Genomic DNA, 20,315 nt, shown 5'->3' with positions numbered 1-20,315 from the left:
AAGAAGCTGGATGCAGAAAGAGTTTCATGGAAACTGGTCTAGTGCTGGAACACTGCCTGGGTATTGCTTGGACCTTGAGATTAAGTCCCCTATCCCTCTGCCAAGGGAGACCTTTGTGGTTGAAGGAATTGCTTTCCTAGAGTCTCTAATGAATCAATGCTCTGATGAATCAATCTTTAAAAAAAAGATTATTTAATAATTGAAGTACAGTTGATGTATAATGTTGCTACAGGTGTATGATACAGCAATTTAAAAGTTTTAAAGGTTTTAAAAGTTTTAAATTCCATTTATAGTTACTATAAGATATTGATACAATATCTTATAGTAATATATATCCTTGTAACTTATTTTATACACAATACTTATAAAATAAGTACATAAGTATCTTATTTGATAAGTAACTTATTTTTATAACTTATTTATAAGTAAGTTATAAAATAAGTAACTTATTTTATACACAATACTTATAAAATCAGTACAATATATCCTTGTAACTTATTTTATACACAATAGTTTGTACCTCTTAATCCTCTATCCCTACATTACCCTTCCCTGCTTCCCTCTCCCCACTGGTAACAGCTAGTTTGTTCTTTATTTCTGTGTTCCTTTTATTATATTCATTACTTTTTTAGATTTCACATGTAAGTAATATCATAGTCTTTCTCTGATTTCACTTAGCTTAATATCCTTCAGGTCCATGTTGCTGCAAGCACATATCTGTTGATGCTCAGGTTGCTTTCATATCTGAGCAACTGTAAATATGAACATTGGGGTGCATGTTATGTTTTTGACTTAGTGTTTTAACTTTTTTCAGGTATATATGCAGGAGTGGAATTGCTGGGTCATATGGTAGTCTTGCTTTCTCAGAGTCTGATGAATCAATACAGTACTTGTTTTTTCCCCTACATTTACTTTTAAAACAAATTACAAACATTCCTGAAATTTATCTTTATCATCACTTTAAAGAGAATATAAGCTAGCCTTCCAAGGGTTAAAAAACAGAATCCCCCTCAAATCCTTTTTTCCATTTTCTGGAAGTGACTAGTTATCCTTATTGAGGGTCTTCAGAATCCCTTACAAGATTTTACTGTCCATGGGTCAGGCTGTGCCTATCAAGGGTTTGTGTTGGTTGATAACCCAGTGCTGAAGGCTGGGAACCAATATTTTCACTGAGGTAAGATCTTTTGAGAAGCTACTTTAGATTTTGACACTGTACTATACAATTCAAAGCAATCTGGAGATTCAGTGCAATCCCTACCAAAATTCCAATGATATTTTTCACAGATATAGAACAAACAATCCTAGAATTCATATGGAACCAAAATAGACCCCAAATAGCCAAAGTGATGTTGAAAAAGAAGAATGAAGCTGGAAGCATCACACTTTCTGATTTTAAACTATATTACAAAACCATAATAATCAAAACAGTATGTTATTTGCATATAACAGACATACAGATCAATGGAACAGAGTCCAAAAATAAACCCATACATATATGGTCAATTTATTTACAACAAAGGAACCAAGAGTATACATTGGGGAAAGGACAGTCCCTTCAATGAACAGTGTTAAGGAAACTGGAACATAAGCAAAAGAATGAAACTGGGCCACTCTCTTACACCATACACAAAAATTGTCAAAATGGATTAAAGAGTTGAACATTAAGACCGGAAACGTAAAACTTCTAGAAGAAAACATGAGGGGTAATCTACTTGATATTGGTCTTGGTGATGAAAAATGCCAAAAAAAAAAAAAAAAAAAGACCACATTACATTAAAAAAGCTTTTGCTCAGCAAAGGCCTGGCATGCTGGAATTCATAGGGTCACTAAGAATCGGACACGACTGAGCAACTGAACTGAACTGAGAACTCAGCAAAGAAAACCATCAACAAAATGAAAAGGCAACCAACCTACATAATGGGAGAAAATACTTGCAAAACCACATGGCTGATGGGGGAGTTAGTATTGAAAAGTATAAAGAACTTATACAACTCAAAAGAAAAAAAAAACAATTAAAAAATGTGCAGAGGATCTGAATAGACATTTTTGCAAAGAAGACATACAGATGGCTGACAGATAACATGAAAAGGTGCTCTGTATCACCAATCATTAGGAAAATGCAAATTGAAACCACAATGATACCACCTCAAATCTGTTTGAGTGGCAATTACCAAGAGACAAGAAATAAATGTTGGTGAGGATGTGGTGAAAAGAGAGTGCTTGTACACTGCTGGTGGGAATGTAAATAGGTACTGTCACTATGGGAAACAGTATGGAGATTCATCAACATGATCCAGCAATTCTATTCCTTGGTATTTACCCAAATGAACAAAAACACCAACTCAAAAAGATACCTGTACCCCCCTGTTCACTACAACATTACTTACAATAACCAACAGATGAAAGCAACCTAAGTGCCCATCGACAGATAAATGGATAAAGAAAATGTGGGTGTATACAGTTCAGCCAAGAAAAAGGAAATCTTTTTTTTTTTTTTTTTAGGAGTTACAATAAAAATCTTTATTTAAGTTTGGTCAGTACAGGTAAGATATACTGTAGTCACAGAGCAATATGCATTAACAGGATACAACAATTCATAAAAACTGAGTAACTAAGCACACAAATTTCTTAAACATTCAATCACCTAAAGAGAAAATGCACAGATGTATGGTGGGAAAAACTGTATCTAACACTGAAACTACTATAGGACTCCTTCAACAAGTCCAACTTTTAGTGATAAAACTACTGTACTGGGCAAACTTGGCAGTCATAAACCCACATCTACTCTGACAAGTCTGAATGGTGCATAAGCATAGTAACAGCATGAGTAAGAATGCCCTCACACAGCACAGGTTCTAGGGTAGACACAGATTCACACAGACATCACTGTGTTATACTTTAAGCAAAAAGTTCCATTTACAACTTCACATTAACTCATATAAAAATAACCTGACCCTACACAAAATGTCCTTTTAGCAACATTCAAAGTAATTAACTGTTACAATTTCCAAAGTGGCAGAGGTATTGAAACAAAGAAAAAAGGAAAAAAAAAAAACCACCCACAAAAAAGGCAAATTGTGACAAAAGTATGTGTTAATTAACTGCACAGTATCCTCTTCCAAATTAAATGACACTGTATAAAAATTTGCTGGAAATTTTTTTGGGTTTTTACAAAACTGAACCCTGTACATTTACACTTGAGTTCAAGCCATTCTGAACGTGGCAGGAAGCCGCAGTTCGGTTACCTTTCCCACTCACGGGTTTCTCCTCTTGCGGGTCATGACTGGAGTCTGTGTCATTTGAGTGGTGTGTGAGAGAGTTTTCACTGCCCGTGGGAGAGTCTACACTTTCATACCCCGCACTGAGTTGGTTTACGTAACTACTACCTCCTCTGCCAGTTCTCTCCTCCGAGCTGCTGGAGGCCTTATTCCCATTCCCTGGAGAAGGAAAGTCATCTTCGGCTGTGTCCCCCTCCCTGTGAAATCCAGACCCAGACGTCCTCTGCCGGGAGGAACTGCCATTACTTGGTCCATTGGCCAGACGACTGCAGTCTTTACCTGTGGCCTCTGCCTGTCCTACAGGCTCCGAAGATGTAGTCCTGCTGGTACTCGGGCCTGCGGCTTGAGACTGCTGCTGTTGGTACTGAGCCAACTGCTGGCGCGTCTCCTTCAGTTGTTGCTGAAGAACTAGAATGGTACTCTGCATACCCTCTACTTCTTCGTCAAGTTGAATGATGAAGTCATTCAGTTCATCCTGACTGCTTTTAAGCTCCTCACTATATTTCTTCTGTAAAGCCAACTCTGCTTCAAGTTGTGCAATACGTCCCTGGGACAGCTGCCTTCCAAGCTCTTGATTCTCCTGGATAAGCATTCGACACTTCGCCATTAACTTTTTGCCTGTTTGGCTATCAGGCGTAAACTTCCAGGCACTCAGTTCATTTTGGGCTTGTTCCAGTTTGTCTTTAGTCTGTTCCAGTTCACTTTTCATTTTTAGGAATAACAAGTTGATCACTGGGTCCACCATTGCTGATCTTAGTTGTGCAACGCTAGGCTGCTGGACTTGCTTGAGGTACTGGATCTGAGTAGTACACTCTTGCATTTCTTGCTCCTTGGTTGCTAGTCGCATTACAAGAATGTTTTCCCTGCGTGCAGATTCTTGCTGCTGCTTTAGTTTTTCTTCAGATTCCCTTAAGCCAGTTACATCATTAGAGTTGAGATCTGTGTACTTGCCCTCCAAAGCTTGCACATAGGCTTCATACTGTTTCCACCTTAGAATTAATTCATCTCGTGCCATAACTTTGAAGTCTGTTTCACTCAGTCGAACCTTTTTGGGAAGAGGTTCTTCGTTGGTCATCTTGAATCCTCTCCAGACGGAGGCCGCGCCGGCGCCCGCCCAGTCACATAGGCCGACCCGCGCTGTCCTCTCGCCACCCAGGCCGCCCGACCGCGCCGCCGCCGCCGGCCCCCGCGCTCCTCCTCCGAAAAAGGAAATCTTGCCATTTCCAACAACTTGAGGACATTATGCTGAGTGAAGTAAGTCAGAGAAAGACAAATACCATATGATCTCACTTCTACATGCAATCTAAAACAACAGGAAAAAAATAAAATTCACAGAGAAGAGGTAGGTGGTTGCCAGAGTTGGGGGAGAGGGTAGGGGTGAAACGGGTGAAGGCGGTCAAAGGCACAACCTTACATTATAAAATAAAGTCATCGGGATGTAATATACAACATGGTGACTATAGTTAATACTGTATTGCATACTTGAAAGTTGCTAAGAGGGTTGATCTTAACTGTTCTCATCAAAAGAAGAAAATTTTGTTATCTGTGTTGATGGATATTAAATGTTATCCATGTTGATGGATATTAATGGATATTGACTAGACATTTTTGTGATTATTATTTCATAATATATATGAATATTGAATAATTTTGTTGTAGATCTGAATATGCAAATTACACCTAAAAAAAAGTGTTGGACTAGTGAGTCACACTTGACTTGGGCTTCAAGGACTGACACATTTTAATAACTTTTAATGCTCCATATTTGCCATTTAAGAAAACACTGTATTTATATGAATAGGCTGGAGCCTGAAGATAGTTAAATATCATTGGCCTAAAAGAGAAATGATAGTTTTATTCACCTTGGAAGTGTGAGGTAGTAACTACAAAAAGAGACAAGGGGAAACATTCTCTGTGAACAGGAAAGTTTTGAGTCTTATTTTCAGAGGATTAAAGGCAGTAGAGCGAAAAAGCAACAGAATGACAAATCAGCAAACTAGGTAGCTTAAGAGGGACTTAAATAAACCAGTATTTTTACCATGGTTGGGCCAGATTTTCTTGCTTTTGACAGGGAATTCTATTGCCCTAAAAATATTATAAAATCCAACAGAAGTCAAGTGCAGTCACAAAACCGAGGACATATTCTTCCAGTGCTTGAAAGCTATTACCAGCTTCAGCAAAGTTCCTCACTACATTGACTGAGGGAGATAGGCAGTGCTGAAGCTGAAGGAGATTTCAGTTGTGTTAATGTAATTTGTAAGAGATGGAAAATGCTGAAATGAAAGGCTTACTTTATCCTCTTCTCTTCTGTCCTCTGTTTGAGCTCAAGGAGCTGTGTTCACAATAAAAAATGTGTGCTCTGGGCTTTAGCCATGATGGCCACACTAGATTTTGATGTACTGTGGGCCCAAACCTTTATGCCCTCCACATCACTTAGAAGGTAACACATCTTTTTTCCATCAGGAAATGCTAGTTTGGGGGGGGCGGGTTGCGGGGAAGAGGTCACGATCAGGAAGGGTCTGCAAGTCACTCAATTCTGGTCAGAGGCTTGGTTAGGAAGACAAGGTAGTAGAGAAACAGACAGCTGATCTCACACATTCCAAGCTCTTGGATACTCCAGTGACTGCAACTGGTACCGTGAAAAGCAATTTCAACATTAGACTAGGGTAAGGCTACTCAGAAATCAAAATGATTTCAAAAAGCAAAACATAAAAACTCATGAATTCAGTATAAAAAATAATTTTTTAACAGAAGCCCTTATTTACCTTTTCATGGTGTTAACTGACACTTCACTGCATTTAACAAAGGTAGTAACAGGTAAATTTCTTGCTAATGTTAATTTTCCCAAATTCTCAACTTTTCCAGCATTTATGACTTTTAAACAACTTTTCAACACAGTATCTCTGACATTCTTTAAGTAATGAAGTTTAAGAAACATTTCATCTCAATTGAAAAAAATTCTGAATTCTACTTGAAGTTGTCACCAGACATCTTGGCAAGGAGTCATTTGGTGGATTCTCTGGTGACTAATCAAAGCTGAGCTTCTAGGCTTTACCTCATTCACGCCACTGCTGAGGCTTAGCAGGATGTGGCCTCTCTGATGTTGGATTAGCAATGCTCTCTGCCTAATAGGCCTTCCTACACTATTTATATGTATAGGATTTTTCCTCAGAGTGGACTCTCTTATGTTTATTGAGATTTGATTTACAGCTGAAGTCTCGCCCACATTCAGAACATTCAAAAGGTTTCTCTCCTGTGTGGATTTTGATATGATGACTAAGACCTGTCTTCTGACTGAAGGCTTTGCCACACTCTTTACATTGATAAGGTGAATCCCCTGATGTTCAATAAGATGCTCTCCCCTTGTAAAGGCCTTGCCACACTCAGGACACTGGGAAGTCTTATCCCCAGTATGGATTCTTTTGTGGTTTCTCAGGCCAGTTAACTGTGTGAAGGTCTTCCCATACTCATCACATGTGTATTTTCTTAGTTTAGGACGGTTTCTGTGCTTTCCTCCTAACTTGTGTTTGTTAAGGCCTAAGTGTTGACTGAAGGCTTCACCACATTCATCACATTTATAGGGCTTTTCCCCAGTGTGACTCCTCTGATGTATGATGAGGGTTGAGTTCACTCTAAAGGTTTTTCCACACTCAGCACATTCATAAGGTTTTTCCCCTGAGTGAATTCTGTGATGTATTATAAGTTCTGAGCTTCGGCTAAAAGCTCAACCACATACAAGACATTCAAAATGTTTCTCTCCAGAGTGGATTCTCTGGTGTTGGTTAAGTCCTGCATACTGAGTGAAGGCTTTTCCACATACTTTACATTCATAAAGTTTTTCTTTACTGTGAATTCGCTGATGCTCACTAAGATTTGAACGCTGCCTGAAGGTTTTCCCACATTCACTACATTCATAAGGCTTCTCTCTGTTGTGCAACTGTTTATGTTCAGTGAGGTCTGCACTATGGCAGGTTTTCCCACAGTATATACATTCAAAAGGCTTCTTTTCAGTGTGGAGACTTTGATGTTTTGAAAGAACTGATCTTTGACTAAAACATCTGCCACATTTATTACACTGATGAGCCTTTTCTACAATGTGGATTTTGAGATGTTGAGAGAGGCCTGCTTTCTGACTGAAGTCTTTGCCACTCTTTACACTGATAAGGCTTTTCCTTGCTGTGAAGCCCAAATTCTGTACTGGAGTATGGTTTCTTTCCATTGTGGATCCTTTTGTGCATATGAAGGCCTCTCATCCAGGTGAAGATTTTCTTACATTCATCACATTCGTGTATTTTTCTCACCTGTGGCATCCCCATTCTGCATTTCCAAACTTTCACTAGGCTCATTGTCTCCTCTCTGTATGGCATGCTGACATATAGTTTCATGATGTCCATCCCTACACCATTCTGTTTCTTCACAAGGTTCCTGTTTCACTTCTAATGTCAAATTCTCAGTCCTCATCTCACCATCTGAAACAATATACCACACAATTTGAGGAGAAAAGGCAACTCAAAAATGATTTAACAGACAGAGTGCTAGGAGGGTTAATGTGTATTTCAGATTTAACAGAGGACTTTCTATCTTTATTTAGTGTCAGGGATTCAGAGAAATAGGTGAGCCAAGTAAAAGGAATGGGAGTAATACAGGTGTGGGAGTGAGATAGAATAAAGCATGGCTGATTTACCAATACAATATGGTAAAATTGATAGGATGTCACTTCTGTGATTACCCAAGACTATAATTTCTACCTACCATAAGACTTTCTCTATTGACATCCTTCCTTCCTGGTTTGCTGGCTTTGATTAAGAATGCCACCATACAGAGAAGCCCATGCGGCAAGGAACTGAAGCTGGGTTCTGGTCAGCAACCAGGAAGTAAGGAAGGCCCTCTGTCTGTGTGACTGACAGAGAACTGAGTCCTGCCAACATCCATGTGAGGTTGGAAGTGGATCATTCCTCAGTCACAACTCAGGTGAGAACCTATCTTTGGCTGCAACCTTGTAAGAGACCCAGAAGTGGAGGATCCAGCTAAGCCACATACCCAGACTCTTGACCCATAGAAACTATGATATAATAAATGCGTGTGGTTTAATTGCTAACTTTGTGGTCATTAATCAAGCAGAGAAAAATTCAACTACACTAAATATACAAGAGACACATCTAAAATAAAATGATTGAGTAAAGTTATGAATAAAGGATGAGCAAGAGAAAATTGAGCAAATGCAAATAAGAAAGGCATCATGATCTCAATTTCAGAAAAAAGGTGAGATTCAAGCCAAGAGCATGAAATGAGACAAAGAAAAATATAACGATAAATAAACATTACAATTTATAGTGATCATGGATCAGACCTGAATAATTATATAGAAAATAACAAAGGAACAAATTTTCTAGAGCAGAAATTATAGATGAGATAAAGAGACAAAACAAATAACAGACTTTAATCATTCTTTCTGTCTAGAAAAAAACCACCAAATGGACCAAAAAATAAACATTCAGAAGATTTACAAGATTATTAAATCTATGGATAAACATGTATATGAAGTTCTGTATCTGGAAAATAGAACATCTTCTCAGATGTGCAGTGACCTTTAATGAAAACTAATTTTGGGGTCATAGGAAAACCATAATAAACTCCAAAAGGTGTAAACAACACAAACATTCTCTGATAACGATAAATCTAGAATTAGTAACAAAATCAGAAAATAAGCCCTCCCATCTGAAAATTTTATAACTTTCAATTGTTGGTTCAAAGGAAAAATACGTTTCAGATTTTCTAGAAAATAACTAAAATGCTACATTTCAAAACATTTGGGATTCATCAAAACCAGTGTTCAATGAAATATTTGTAGCATCAAATATTTATATTAGTAATAGATATACAGATCGATACAGCCAGCTCAAAATTTAAAAAAGGACAACTAATTAACCAAGAGAATCTGCTCATTTAGGAACACTTTTCTCTCTTCTGTCTCATTCCCCCTGCTTATGCTTCCTGGGAACACTTCCGATACAAACTACTACAATCTAAAATAAATAAATTTTAAAAACAAGGGAGAACGTAAGGATGGAATTAACTAAAGTAAATGCAGGGACAAAACATGATATAGAAAAATAATGGAACATTGTAGTGGTAAAACAAAACTGAATACACCAATATGAACTCATAATTTTTAGAAAAAAAAAAAAAAGTACATCTAGCTCCACCCATAAAATGTGCTAGAAGTATCGTTACCCGAGGGAAAAAGAACACTCCCAGCATCCAGATTTTGTACTTCAATAGCGTTCTCCATTATGAAAAACTGAAGCTCCTTCAGAAAGGGTTGATACCAAATCTGGATCTAGGGAAAGTACACGGTAAGCATGGAATAATTAATTTTGTTCAGAAAGCAAGGATTCAAAATTCATAGGGTCATGGCAAAAAGAGTTAGGAACAGGGTGGAAGACATCCAAACTAGGCAAAGATGTATCAATCTGAGCTTTAAAATAAGTAATAACTGTGGTAGATTGAAACACACTGACTCAATGAAAATTACTAAACCATAATGATATTATATTAACACAAAGAAAGTCCTAAAATCCCATGTTGTCATTTGAGGTGCCTATTAAACTATTCTTTGAATTTGAAAATTGGTAAATACAGGGGGAAAACTAAGCATCAATCTTGTCTGTCTAATATGAAGTGATCAAACAGACGATTTGATGATTTCTTCACTATAAAGAAGACTAACAGTTAATAACATAGAAGGAATGAAAGAGTCACAAAATCATTCTGCAACACTTAATAAAATGATTGACCCATAGAAGAATTCTCAAACATTTTGTATTTTGTTGCTGGGAAACAAGCCAATCACATACTGCCAAAGTGACACCACACAGTTATAAAGGGGAAAAATTAGCTGTTCAATGGAGGGATCATATTGCCATGTCTTTCAATCTTTTTTCCATTTTATGGAAATACAGCATACATGGGCAGCAAAATAAATGATTCCATGAGGAAGCAACCAGAAAGCTTCACAGAGTAAGAAACTGGCCCAGGGTCATGAAAATGTCTGGGCCATGAAAGGAAAAATGGGAAAGAGAAACTGTTCTAAAGTAAAAGAGAATTAAAAGGCACAACAACCAGATGTCTCACACAGCCATGGATTCTATCCTGGTTTGCACAAATCAGCTTTAAAGACATTTTGGAAAAAATGGACAATCTGAATTTGCATTGAGTTTAGATAACATTAAAATGTATTGCCAGGGAAAAGGGAAATTATTAACTGAACAAAATAGATTACAAAATAGCACATAGAAATGATCTCTTTTCAGTGAAAGGAATGTGTGTATACACATACATGCACATAAAAGATATTCAAATATATAATAAAAAGTCACTGTAATCTCTGGATGATAGAATATTATGCTTGTTTTCTTATTTTGCAACTGTATTTTCTAACTTTCTACAATGCATATATACTTCTCTGGTAATAATAAGAGGTAACTTTCAAAAAAGTCAATATAGTTTTACAATGTTAATGTCCTATCAGAGTCTACTAAAGGATGTAAGCATCAAAATACTTGAAAGTAACACTTGCTACAGACGATCTGCAGAAAATTCAACTACGGATATTTAAAATTAACATACTACAGAAGCTGTTCTGAGATGACTTATCACCTTTTAATCATTATTACCTAAAATGTCAGCTTTGTCATATCCTTTAACAACTCTCATTACAAGGAATTAACATGTCATACTTCACAAAAAAAACCAATGGGGGACTTCATTTCACTCCAAATTTCCTAGAGAAATTCTTGCCTCACCTGTTTCCTCTGATGGTTGGGGCTCAGGTCTTTCGCCCTTGAACTGGACTGCTGGGGCTGAGCTCGGGTATATGAAGATTCTTCATCTAGTGTTTGAAGGGTCATTGTCTGCAAAAGTATCTTCTGTTCCAGAGAACAAGCTGAAACCTAGAGACAAGTGGCACTCATTAGGCCTGAATTTAACAGGAACTAAACCTCAGAGAGGAGTTTCTAAGAAACATCCCTGGAGAGACTAGAAGAGAAACCAGGGCATTAGGGTGCTAAAGGGTAGCCAGAAAGGTAAGTGATGCTTACCTTTTGATCAGAAAGTCTAATCAAATCCTGTCTCTATCACTTCATTTATTGGCTATGTCTCCTCTGCTAAGTTACACAACCTCTCTGAACTTAGTTCCATGTGTGATACCACCTAGTTCTTTGTTGCTGTGAATGTTGAAATGACCAGTAGAGTACACAGCATGATACTTACAGAATGCCTTCAGCATCTTTACTCCATCCCCGAATCTCCTGTTTCCCACCCTTCCCCTCCTTACAGGACTGGCTTAGGAAGAAGCTCAGTTCCCTGCTGAATGCTAGGTTTTCCCACTGTTCTCAGAGCTTCCACACTTGAGAAAGTTTTGCTCCCAGTTCCCCACAACCACATCACACTTGTCCCTTCCTATATGTACATTTCTCTTTCTTTCCAGATTCTCCAGTATGGTCACTGCCTCTTCCCCACTTTCTGGATGATGCTCCCGAACTGGGACCTGGAACTCCTGGGGCAGGATGGACAGGAACTGCTCCAGCACCAGCAGGTCCAGGATCTCCTTGGTGTGTGTCTCTGGTCTGAGCCACTGATGGCAGAGCTCCTGGAGCCGGCTCAGGGCCAGCCGGGGTCCAGGGGAATCCTGGTAGCATAAGTGCCTAAACTTTATGGCTGCCTGAAGATCTCCCAGGCAGGAGGCTGGTTCTCTGGAAGGCTGAGACCCTGATTCCTGGGGTGGTCTTCCTCCAGCTTCACTGTCACCATCATAGGGCCCTGCTGACCCCATGGGGCTTGGAACAGCTGACCAGTAGACTTTCTTGTGTCCACAGCCATCATGCCTGGAGTTTCAACTGAAGGCTTCTGAGGGCACCCTGGGGAATAAGAATTAAGTGATAAAGTGATACATGGCAAATACTTCAAAGAACCCACACAAGAAAGAAGACGACCTGTAACCAAGATAACTAGTTTTATTAATTCACTAAATCCACAAATATTTTTTAGAAGCGTACCTTGCACAGAAACTGTTCAAGGTATTTGAAATGCATTAGCAGAGAGTCCATTCTAGTTGAAACAGTAAAATAAACACAACCAATATGAAAAGTGTATAATATGTGAAGGAGATAAGTAAAAATATATAATTGCCGGGGGTAGAGTAGAATGAAGACTTGCACTTAATGGAACATTTCTCGAAAATTCGGCGTTAAGTACATGGATGTGGCCCCAGCCTAAAACAAAAATTTCTAATCACTTGGCACAGTTTCTCCACATTTGAGTACATACGATCAAACCTGTGGGAAAGGAAAAGTTACGAATCACAGCCAGAAAATTACTAATGTTTTCGTGCTAATCTTGCAAAATAGCAAAATTCTACTTCATTCATACAGTAGTGGTGGCCCTGGTTTCGTCAGAGCGTGGGAAGCACGGTTGCCAAAAAGGGGACCCCCAAACCCAGGACAGGGTCCTGTATGAGGGGCTTGGAGCCAGCCTTTCCAAAGTCTCTCAGACAGATGCCTGCTGCCAGCCTCTCCGGGCACCGGGTGTCCCCGGGCTGGAACCAGGGCCGGTGCTGGCTGTTCCAGGCAGCCCAGTAAGTCTGGGGTCTCACAGTGCTGAACCCGAGAACAAGGCGGAAGGACGCCACAGGACACTCACCAGACAGCAGTGCTGGAACTCGGCTCCCGGAACTGGACGCTCAGATGCGCCCGGCTTCCGGAGTCTCCAGGAGGTCACGTCCCTGAGTTTGCCCCCGTGACCTGCCTCCGCGCACGTGCCCGGCGTCTCCCGGTTACCTTGCAGTGCAAGGACACTACATGTTCGTTTCTAGCGGTTCAGGACTAAAGGCGTTGACGGATACCACTAAACCCAGTTACTGGAGGAGAAGGCAATGGCACCCCACTCCAGTACTCTTGCCTGGAAAATCCCATGGATGGAGGAGGCTGGTGGGCTGCAGTCCATGGGGTCGCTAGGAGTCGGACACAACTGAGAGACTTCACTTTCACTTTTCACTTTCATGCATTGGAGGAGGAAATGGCAACCCACTCCAGTATTCTTGCCTGGAGAATCCCAGGGACGGCGGAGCCTGGTGGGCTGCCATCTATGGGGTCACACAGAGTAGGACACGACTGAAGCGACTTAGCAGCTTAGCAGTTACTGAATCTCTGAGAGTTAAAAAAAAAAAAATAAAGTTTTGGACACTCGCTCTTGTGAAACCGGCAGGATACGTTTCTTAACTGAAAGTGTATGGGAGGAGTGCTTGGTGATGACATAGAAAAAAATGATTGCCCTCTTCCTTAATGGAGGTAGGCCATTGGCAGTCGGCATCGCTACCAGTTTGTCTCCCTTCTGCCTTTTCCTGGGTGTTTTCATCTCCTCTGTCCTGCGCCCAGAACAGGGCTTCCCTCAAAGAGGGAACTGTGCCTTCCCTCTAAGGAAGGAACATGATGGCTATCCTTTAGGACCTCGTCAATATGCTGAAACCAAGAAGAAACACTAAGAAAATAGAGATGGTAGAGAAGAAATAAGTACAGATGTGGGAAAGAGCTTGGGCCAGAAAGCAATGGAAATTTCAGAAGGCAGTGGGAAGTTCAGGAGTTGGGGAAACCATCCTAGAACAAGAAATGGAAAAGAGGTTTGTGAATTGAACTAGTTCAGTTCAGTTGCTCAGTCGTGTCCGACTCTTTGCGACCCCATGAATCGCAGCACTCCAGGCCTCCCTGTCCATCACCAACTCCCGGAGTTTACTTAAACTCATGTCCATCAAGTTGGTGATGCCATCCAACCATCTCATCCTCTGTCCTCCTATTCTCCCCCTGCCCCAATCCCTCTCAGCATCAGAGTCTTTTCCAATGAGTCAACTCTTCGCATGAGGTGGCCAGAGTACTGGAGTTTCCGCTTCAGCATCAGTCCTTCCAATGAACACCCAGGACTGATCTTTAGGATGGACTGGTTGGATTTCCTTGCAGTCCAAAGGACTCTCAAGAGTCTTCTCCAACACGACAGTTCAAAAGCATCAATTCTTCGACCCTCAGCCTTCTTCACAGTCCAACTCTCACATCCATACATGACCACTGGAAAAACCATAGCCTTGACTAGACGGACCTTTGTTGGCAAAGTAATGTCTCTGCTTTTGAATATGCTATCTAGATTGGTCATAACTTTTCTTCAAAGGAGTAAGCGTCTTTTAATTTCATGGCTGCTATCACCATCTGCAGTGATTCTGGAGCCCCCCAAAATTAAGTCTGACATTGTTTCCCCATCTATTTCCCATGACGTGATGGGACTGGATGCCATGATCTTAGTTTTCTGAATGCTGAGCTTTAAGCCAACTATTTCACTCTCCTCTTTCACTTTCATCAAGAGGCTTTTTAGTTCCTCTTTCTGCCATAAGGGTGGTGTCATCTGCATATCTGAGGTTATTGATATTTCTCCCGGCAATCTTGATTCCAGCTTGTGCTTCTTCCAGCCCAGCATTTCTCATAATGTACTCTGCATGTAAGTTAAATAAGCAGGGAGACAATATACAGCCTTGATGTACTCCTTTCCCAATTTGGAACCAGTCTGTTGTTCCATGTCCAGTTCTAACTGTTGCTTCCTGACCTGCATATAGGTTTCTTAAGTCAGTTCAGGTGGTCTGGTATTCCCATCTCTTTCAGAATTTTCCTCAGTTTATTGTGAGGAGGCTGGCAAACAGCAGTTGGCCAGAGGCCATCCAGATAGAGGAGATCACCAGCAGGGCACAGTCTGCATGAAGGCTATCAAAGGTCTGCTCTGGGACTTCCCATCATCAAGCTGTTGACTTTAAGCAAAGGATATTACCCTCCATAATGGGTGGGCCTCATCCAATCAGCTGAAGTCCTTGAGACAAAACTGAGATATCCTCAAGAGGGAATTTTGCCTTAAAACTGTAACATAGGAATCCTGCTTGCATTCCCTGCCAGCCTACCTTATATATTTTGAAATTAGTAGTTCCCCAGTTGTCTGAAAAAGAAATGCAAAAAAGCAAAATGGCTGTCTGAGGAGGCCTTACAAAAAGCTGTGAAGAGAAGCAAAAAGCAAAGGAGAGAAGGAAAGATATACTCATTTGAATACAGAGTTCCAAAGAATAGCAAGGAGAGATAAGAAAGCCTTCCTCAGTGATCAATGCAAAGAAATAGAGGAAAACAATAGAATGGGAAAGACTAGAGATCTCTTCAAGAAAATTAGAGATACCAAGGGAACATTTCATGCAAAGATGGGCTCAATGAAGGACAGAAATAGTATGGACCTAACAGAAGCAGAAGATGTGAAGAAGAGGTGGCAAGAATACACAGAAGAATGGTACAAAAAAGATCTTCATGACCCAGATAATCACGATGGTATGATCACTCACACTCACCTAGAGCCAGACATTCTGGAATGTGAAGTCAAGTGGGCCGTAGGAAGCATCACTATGAACAAAGCTAGTGGAGGTGATGGAATTCTAGCTGAGCTATTTGAAATCCTAAAAGATGATGCTGTGAAAGTGCTACACTCAATATGTCAGCAAATTTGGAAAACTCAGCAGTGGCCACAGGACTGGAAAAGGTCAGTTTTCATTCCAATCCCAAAAAAGCCAATGCCAAAGAATGCTCACACTACTGCACAATTGCACTCATCTCACATGCTAGTAAAGTAATGCTCAAAATTCTCCAAGCCAGGCTTCAGCAATATGTGAACTGTGAACTTCCAGATGTTCCAGCTGGTTTTAGAAAAGGCAGAGGAACCAGAGATCAAATTGCCAACATCCGCTGAATCATTGAAAAAGCAAGAGAGTTCCAGAAAAACATCTATTTCTGCTTTATTGACTGTGTCAAAGCCTTTGACTGTGTGGATCACAATAAACTGTGGAAAATTCTGAAAGAGATGGGAATACCAGACCACCTGACGTGCCTCTTGAGAAACCTGTATGCAAGTCAGGAAGCAACAGTTAGATCTGGATATAGAACAACAGACTGATTCCAAATAGGAAAAGGAGTTCGTCAAGGCTGTATATTATCACCCTGCTTATTTAACTTCTATGCAGAGTACATTATGAGAAATGCTGGGCTGGAAGAAGCACAAGCTGGAATCAAGATTTCTGGGAGAAATTTTAATGACCTCATATATGCAGATGACACCACCCTTATGGTAGAAAGTGAAGAGGAACTAAAAAGCCTCTTGATGAAAGTGAAAGAGGAGAGTGAAATAGTTGGCTTAAAGCTCAACATTCAGAAAACTAAGATCATGGCATCCGGTCCCATCACTTCATGGGAAATAGATGGGGAAGCAATGGTTGACTTTATTTTTTGGGGCTCCAGAATCACTGCAGATGGTGATTGCAGCCATGAAACTAAAAGACACTTACTCCTTGGAAGGAAAGTTATAACCAACCTAGAAAAATGGTCGCTCAGTTGTGTCTGACTCTTTGCAACCCTGTGGACTGTAGACGACCAGGCTCCTCTGTCCATGGGATTTTCCAGGCAATAGTACTGGAGTGGATTGCCATTTCCTTCTCCAGGGGATCTTCCCAACCCAGGGATCAAATCTGGGTCTCCCACATTGTAGACAGACGCTTAACGGTCTGAGCCAAAGCAGAGACATTACTTTGCCAACAAAGGTCTGTCTAGTCAAGGCTATGGTTTTTCCAGTAGTCATGTATGAATGTTAAGAGTTGGACTATAAAGCAAGCTGAGTGCCGAAGAACTGATGCTTTTGAACTGTGGTATTGGAGAATCCCTTGAGAGTCCCTTGGACTGCAAGAAGATCCAACCAGTCCATCCTAAAGGAGATCAGTCCTGGGTATCCATCGGAAAGACTGATGTTGAAGCTGAAACTCCAATATTTTGGCCATCTAATGGGAAGAGCTGACTCATTTGAAAAGACCCTGATGCTGGGAAAGATTGAGGGCAGGAAGAGAAGGGGATGACAGAGGATGAGATGGTTGGCTGGCATCACCGACTCAATGGACATGGGTTTGGATAGACTCTGGGAGTTGGTGATGGACAGGGAGGCATGGCATGCTGCGGTTCATGGGGTCGCAAAGAGTCAGACACACCTGAGCAACTGAACTGAACTGAACAATTGTCTGAGTCAATTCTTAAAAATATATATACATATATATATATATTTTTTGTCTGAGTCAATATATATATATATATTTTTTTTTTTCTGAGAATATTGACTAAAATACCAAAATCCTACTAATCCTTAATGTCCAACAAATGTCCACCTTTATATACTTTCCTAATTCTCCCAGGCAGAATTGTTTTTGATTTGTCTTTATCTGTCCTTTTTGTTTTGTATTATAATTATTTTTTCTTGTATATACGCTTAAAATGCATGACACATTTGTAGGCAATAACCATTCTTTAAACACAGTATAAATATAACACATCTTTTGTAAAATGTCCCTAACTCTAAGGTTAGGAAGGCCACAAAGGTCAAATTATTGACATTTAAAGTATGTTTTTAGTATTTGTATTTAAACTAAATTAAGAAATACAAGTATCCCCTGCCTTTTGAAAATCTGCATTATGCCACTTTGCCTTTACAAATAAAGACCTACATTAGTATCTGCTTTTGCTAAATAAAGCTGAAGAGGATTTTACCAAAAAAAAGTGAAAAGTGAAAACAATGTTGAGCATTTGCGTTGCTGCCCATCCTTGTAGAAAGGCATCATGCACCTCAAGCAGCAAGAGTGATGTCACTGGCTCCTTCTCTGGGAACTATACTCAGCATCTCAGCATTAAGCCACTATAGCTTTGAACTGTGTCTGTGCCTTACCTTGATTCTGTCCATTTGTTAGCAAGATGTGTCCTAAGGTAACTCCCTCTGCTTTATGCCATTTCAGTTTATGAAAAATTTCATAGCTCTCAGGTATTTCCTACTTGAGCCGCGAAACAAGGCAGAATAAAATAGAAGTGGTATGATGGTAGTAAGAATGAACAACTAGCACCTCCAGAGTTTTTCTTGGGTGGCTATTTACTTATACCATCCTCATAAAAATATGAATATAGTAAATATCTCACATTTATACACTTTCTACCTTATAAACTTTCCAGTTTCTCAAGTCCTCACAACAGTGGAAAGTATATTTCATTCAAAGAAGACAATACGAATGTTTTTTAGACTGCCTGTTCCAAAGGTTGCAAAGTTAAACCAAAGCATAGTGAGGACATAAACATCCAGATGATTATGTGTGAAGGACAGTGATGGAGCTGAGCTTGAGATAACTACTGGTTTTTAGCATAAATCAGAAAGATGTAGGAAAAGCAGTAAAGATACTCTGCTACCTGATGTCTCTTCAATCCTACTACCAACATGGAATCAAGTCCAACTGTCATGCTGGATGGTCAAAGGTATTTCTGAGATTTTTTGCTAGAGGTAACTGGAGGAGTGGGTATCACTGGGATTCAGAAAGAAAGAAAGGGAGAAAAAAGAGGACATATCAATAAAGAGTAGAATTTGAGGGCACAGATATACATTTTAACTCTTTCCTAAACACTATGCCTTTTTTCTAAGTTGACAAAGGGAGCAGCAAGGCCTAAAACTTCATATGCTGCCTTGACATCTTTGAGCCTCATGCATGTGTACTCAGTCGTGTCCAAATCTTTGTGACCCACGGACTGTAGCCCACCAGGCTCCTCTGTCCATGGGATTTTCCAGGCAAGTATACTGGAGTGGGTTGCCATTTCCTCCTCCAGGAGATCTTTCAACACAAAGATCAAACCTGCATTTCCTGTATTGTCAGGTGGATTCTTTCCCACTGAGCCACCTAGCCCTCTTTGAGCATCAGAGGGACCAAAAGCCTAACCATCAATTCCTCCACTCTTGCTGTATATGCCTCCCACCCAGCAGGAAGTGACCCCACTTGGCTAGTTCCCCATCAGCTGGACTAGCTACACTCTACTTGGTTCTCAACCTACTGGGTTTCACCACCTTGCCCACCCCCACAATGAAATTATTTAAACAAGCCAACCACATCCTCCCAAGGAAACCAGGCATCACCTCATCTTATTACTATGAAGCCTGTATTGCAAAGCTCCTGTTTGTTTATTCTGCTCCCAAGTGGCCCTCCTCCCCTAGGCTGTGAGTACACATGACTAATAAACTCTTGTCAATCCCGTCTGTCCAGAGTCAGGTGTCATGTGTTTGGCCATCCCCAGAATCTTAGGGTGGGACTTCCTCTCTCACCAATAGGGTGAAGAGGAGGCAAACAAAACAGCAAGCTATGTCATTGAGTAGTTGCTTTTAAACTTAACTTACCTAGTTAAATAAGTACCTAGCTTACCCCTAATTTAGGTAACTTTAAAAACAATGTCAGTCTCCTCACTCATCCTGCTAAAGTTCTCCTTTGCACTGTATACACACTTAACAGTCTCAGTGGTCCTCCGTTCAAAATATGAGAGCCACTGTGTCATCAGGATATTCAGGGTATGTGATGACAGTGACTTCAAGGAACAAAAGTGCTGAAGGACCACAAAGGAGAAGGATCAAAAGAATGGGAGAAAGAAATAGCAGCATCCATAAAAGACTCAGCCCAAAAGTGTGGTCTGCTCCAGTGACAAGCTACCAGCTTCTTTCAATCTGATGGATAATACCAAAATGTCTTCTAGTTTGACTACCTAGAATAACAATGATAATGAAGACACCACATCCCCAGTTTCTTCAATTTATTACAAAATGATTAAGTCTGTATTCAGCATAGCTTTCTAAAGTGTTCAGTAAGGCCTGATTGAAGGCTTTCTTACACTTAGGATATAGACACAGACTTCTGCCCTCTGTGGATCCTCTGATGACAAACAAGGTTTGACCTCTGAATGAAGGCTCGGCCACGCTCCTCACACTGGTAGGGCTTCTCCCCAGTGTGGATCCTCAGGTGTTGAGTAAGACTGGTGCTCCCTCGGAAAGTTTTCCCACATTCCTTACACATGTAGGGTTTTTCTCCATTGTGACTTCTCTGATGTTCCATGAGTCCTGACCTCTGAGTGAAGG

The 20,315-nt window shown here is 40.3% G+C and overlaps 2 protein-coding genes across 4 annotated transcripts in view; both read right to left on the bottom strand.

The window, feature by feature from the left end:
• Positions 1–2,523: 2,523 nt before the first annotated feature.
• The window catches only part of LOC106701342 (pre-mRNA-splicing regulator WTAP-like), a 20,248-nt gene continuing 2,456 nt past the window's right edge, over positions 2,524–20,315 (bottom strand). The window contains exons 2-6 of one of the 3 annotated variants that reach the window (XM_014481593.2): positions 11,749–12,196; positions 11,084–11,230; positions 9,513–9,618; positions 7,580–7,747; positions 2,524–4,523 (exon numbers count right to left, since the gene is read on the bottom strand). In XM_014481593.2, coding sequence (XP_014337079.2) covers positions 3,169–4,353 — 1,185 coding nt within the window. In that variant the 5' untranslated portion in view covers positions 4,354–4,523; positions 7,580–7,747; positions 9,513–9,618; positions 11,084–11,230; positions 11,749–12,196 and the 3' untranslated portion in view covers positions 2,524–3,168. Of the gene's footprint in view, positions 7,748–9,512; positions 9,619–11,083; positions 11,231–11,748; positions 12,197–12,977; positions 14,046–20,315 lie in introns of those variants that run through there. The other 2 variants (XM_070361107.1, XM_070361108.1) reach the window with 2 other exon arrangements.
• Positions 19,979–20,315, bottom strand: part of LOC106701343 (zinc finger protein 665-like) — a 19,601-nt gene continuing 19,264 nt past the window's right edge. Inside the window, 1 exon segment of the mRNA XM_070360952.1 lies at positions 19,979–20,315. Within this exon segment, the coding sequence (XP_070217053.1) occupies positions 20,074–20,315 (242 nt within the window). The 3' untranslated portion in view covers positions 19,979–20,073.

Source organism: Bos mutus, chromosome 23 (assembly GCF_027580195.1).
Source record: "Bos mutus isolate GX-2022 chromosome 23, NWIPB_WYAK_1.1, whole genome shotgun sequence".
Lineage (NCBI taxonomy): Eukaryota > Metazoa > Chordata > Mammalia > Artiodactyla > Bovidae > Bos > Bos mutus.
The sequence above is the reverse complement of the archived record's forward strand: the minus strand, read 5'-3'. Positions and strand labels throughout refer to the sequence as shown.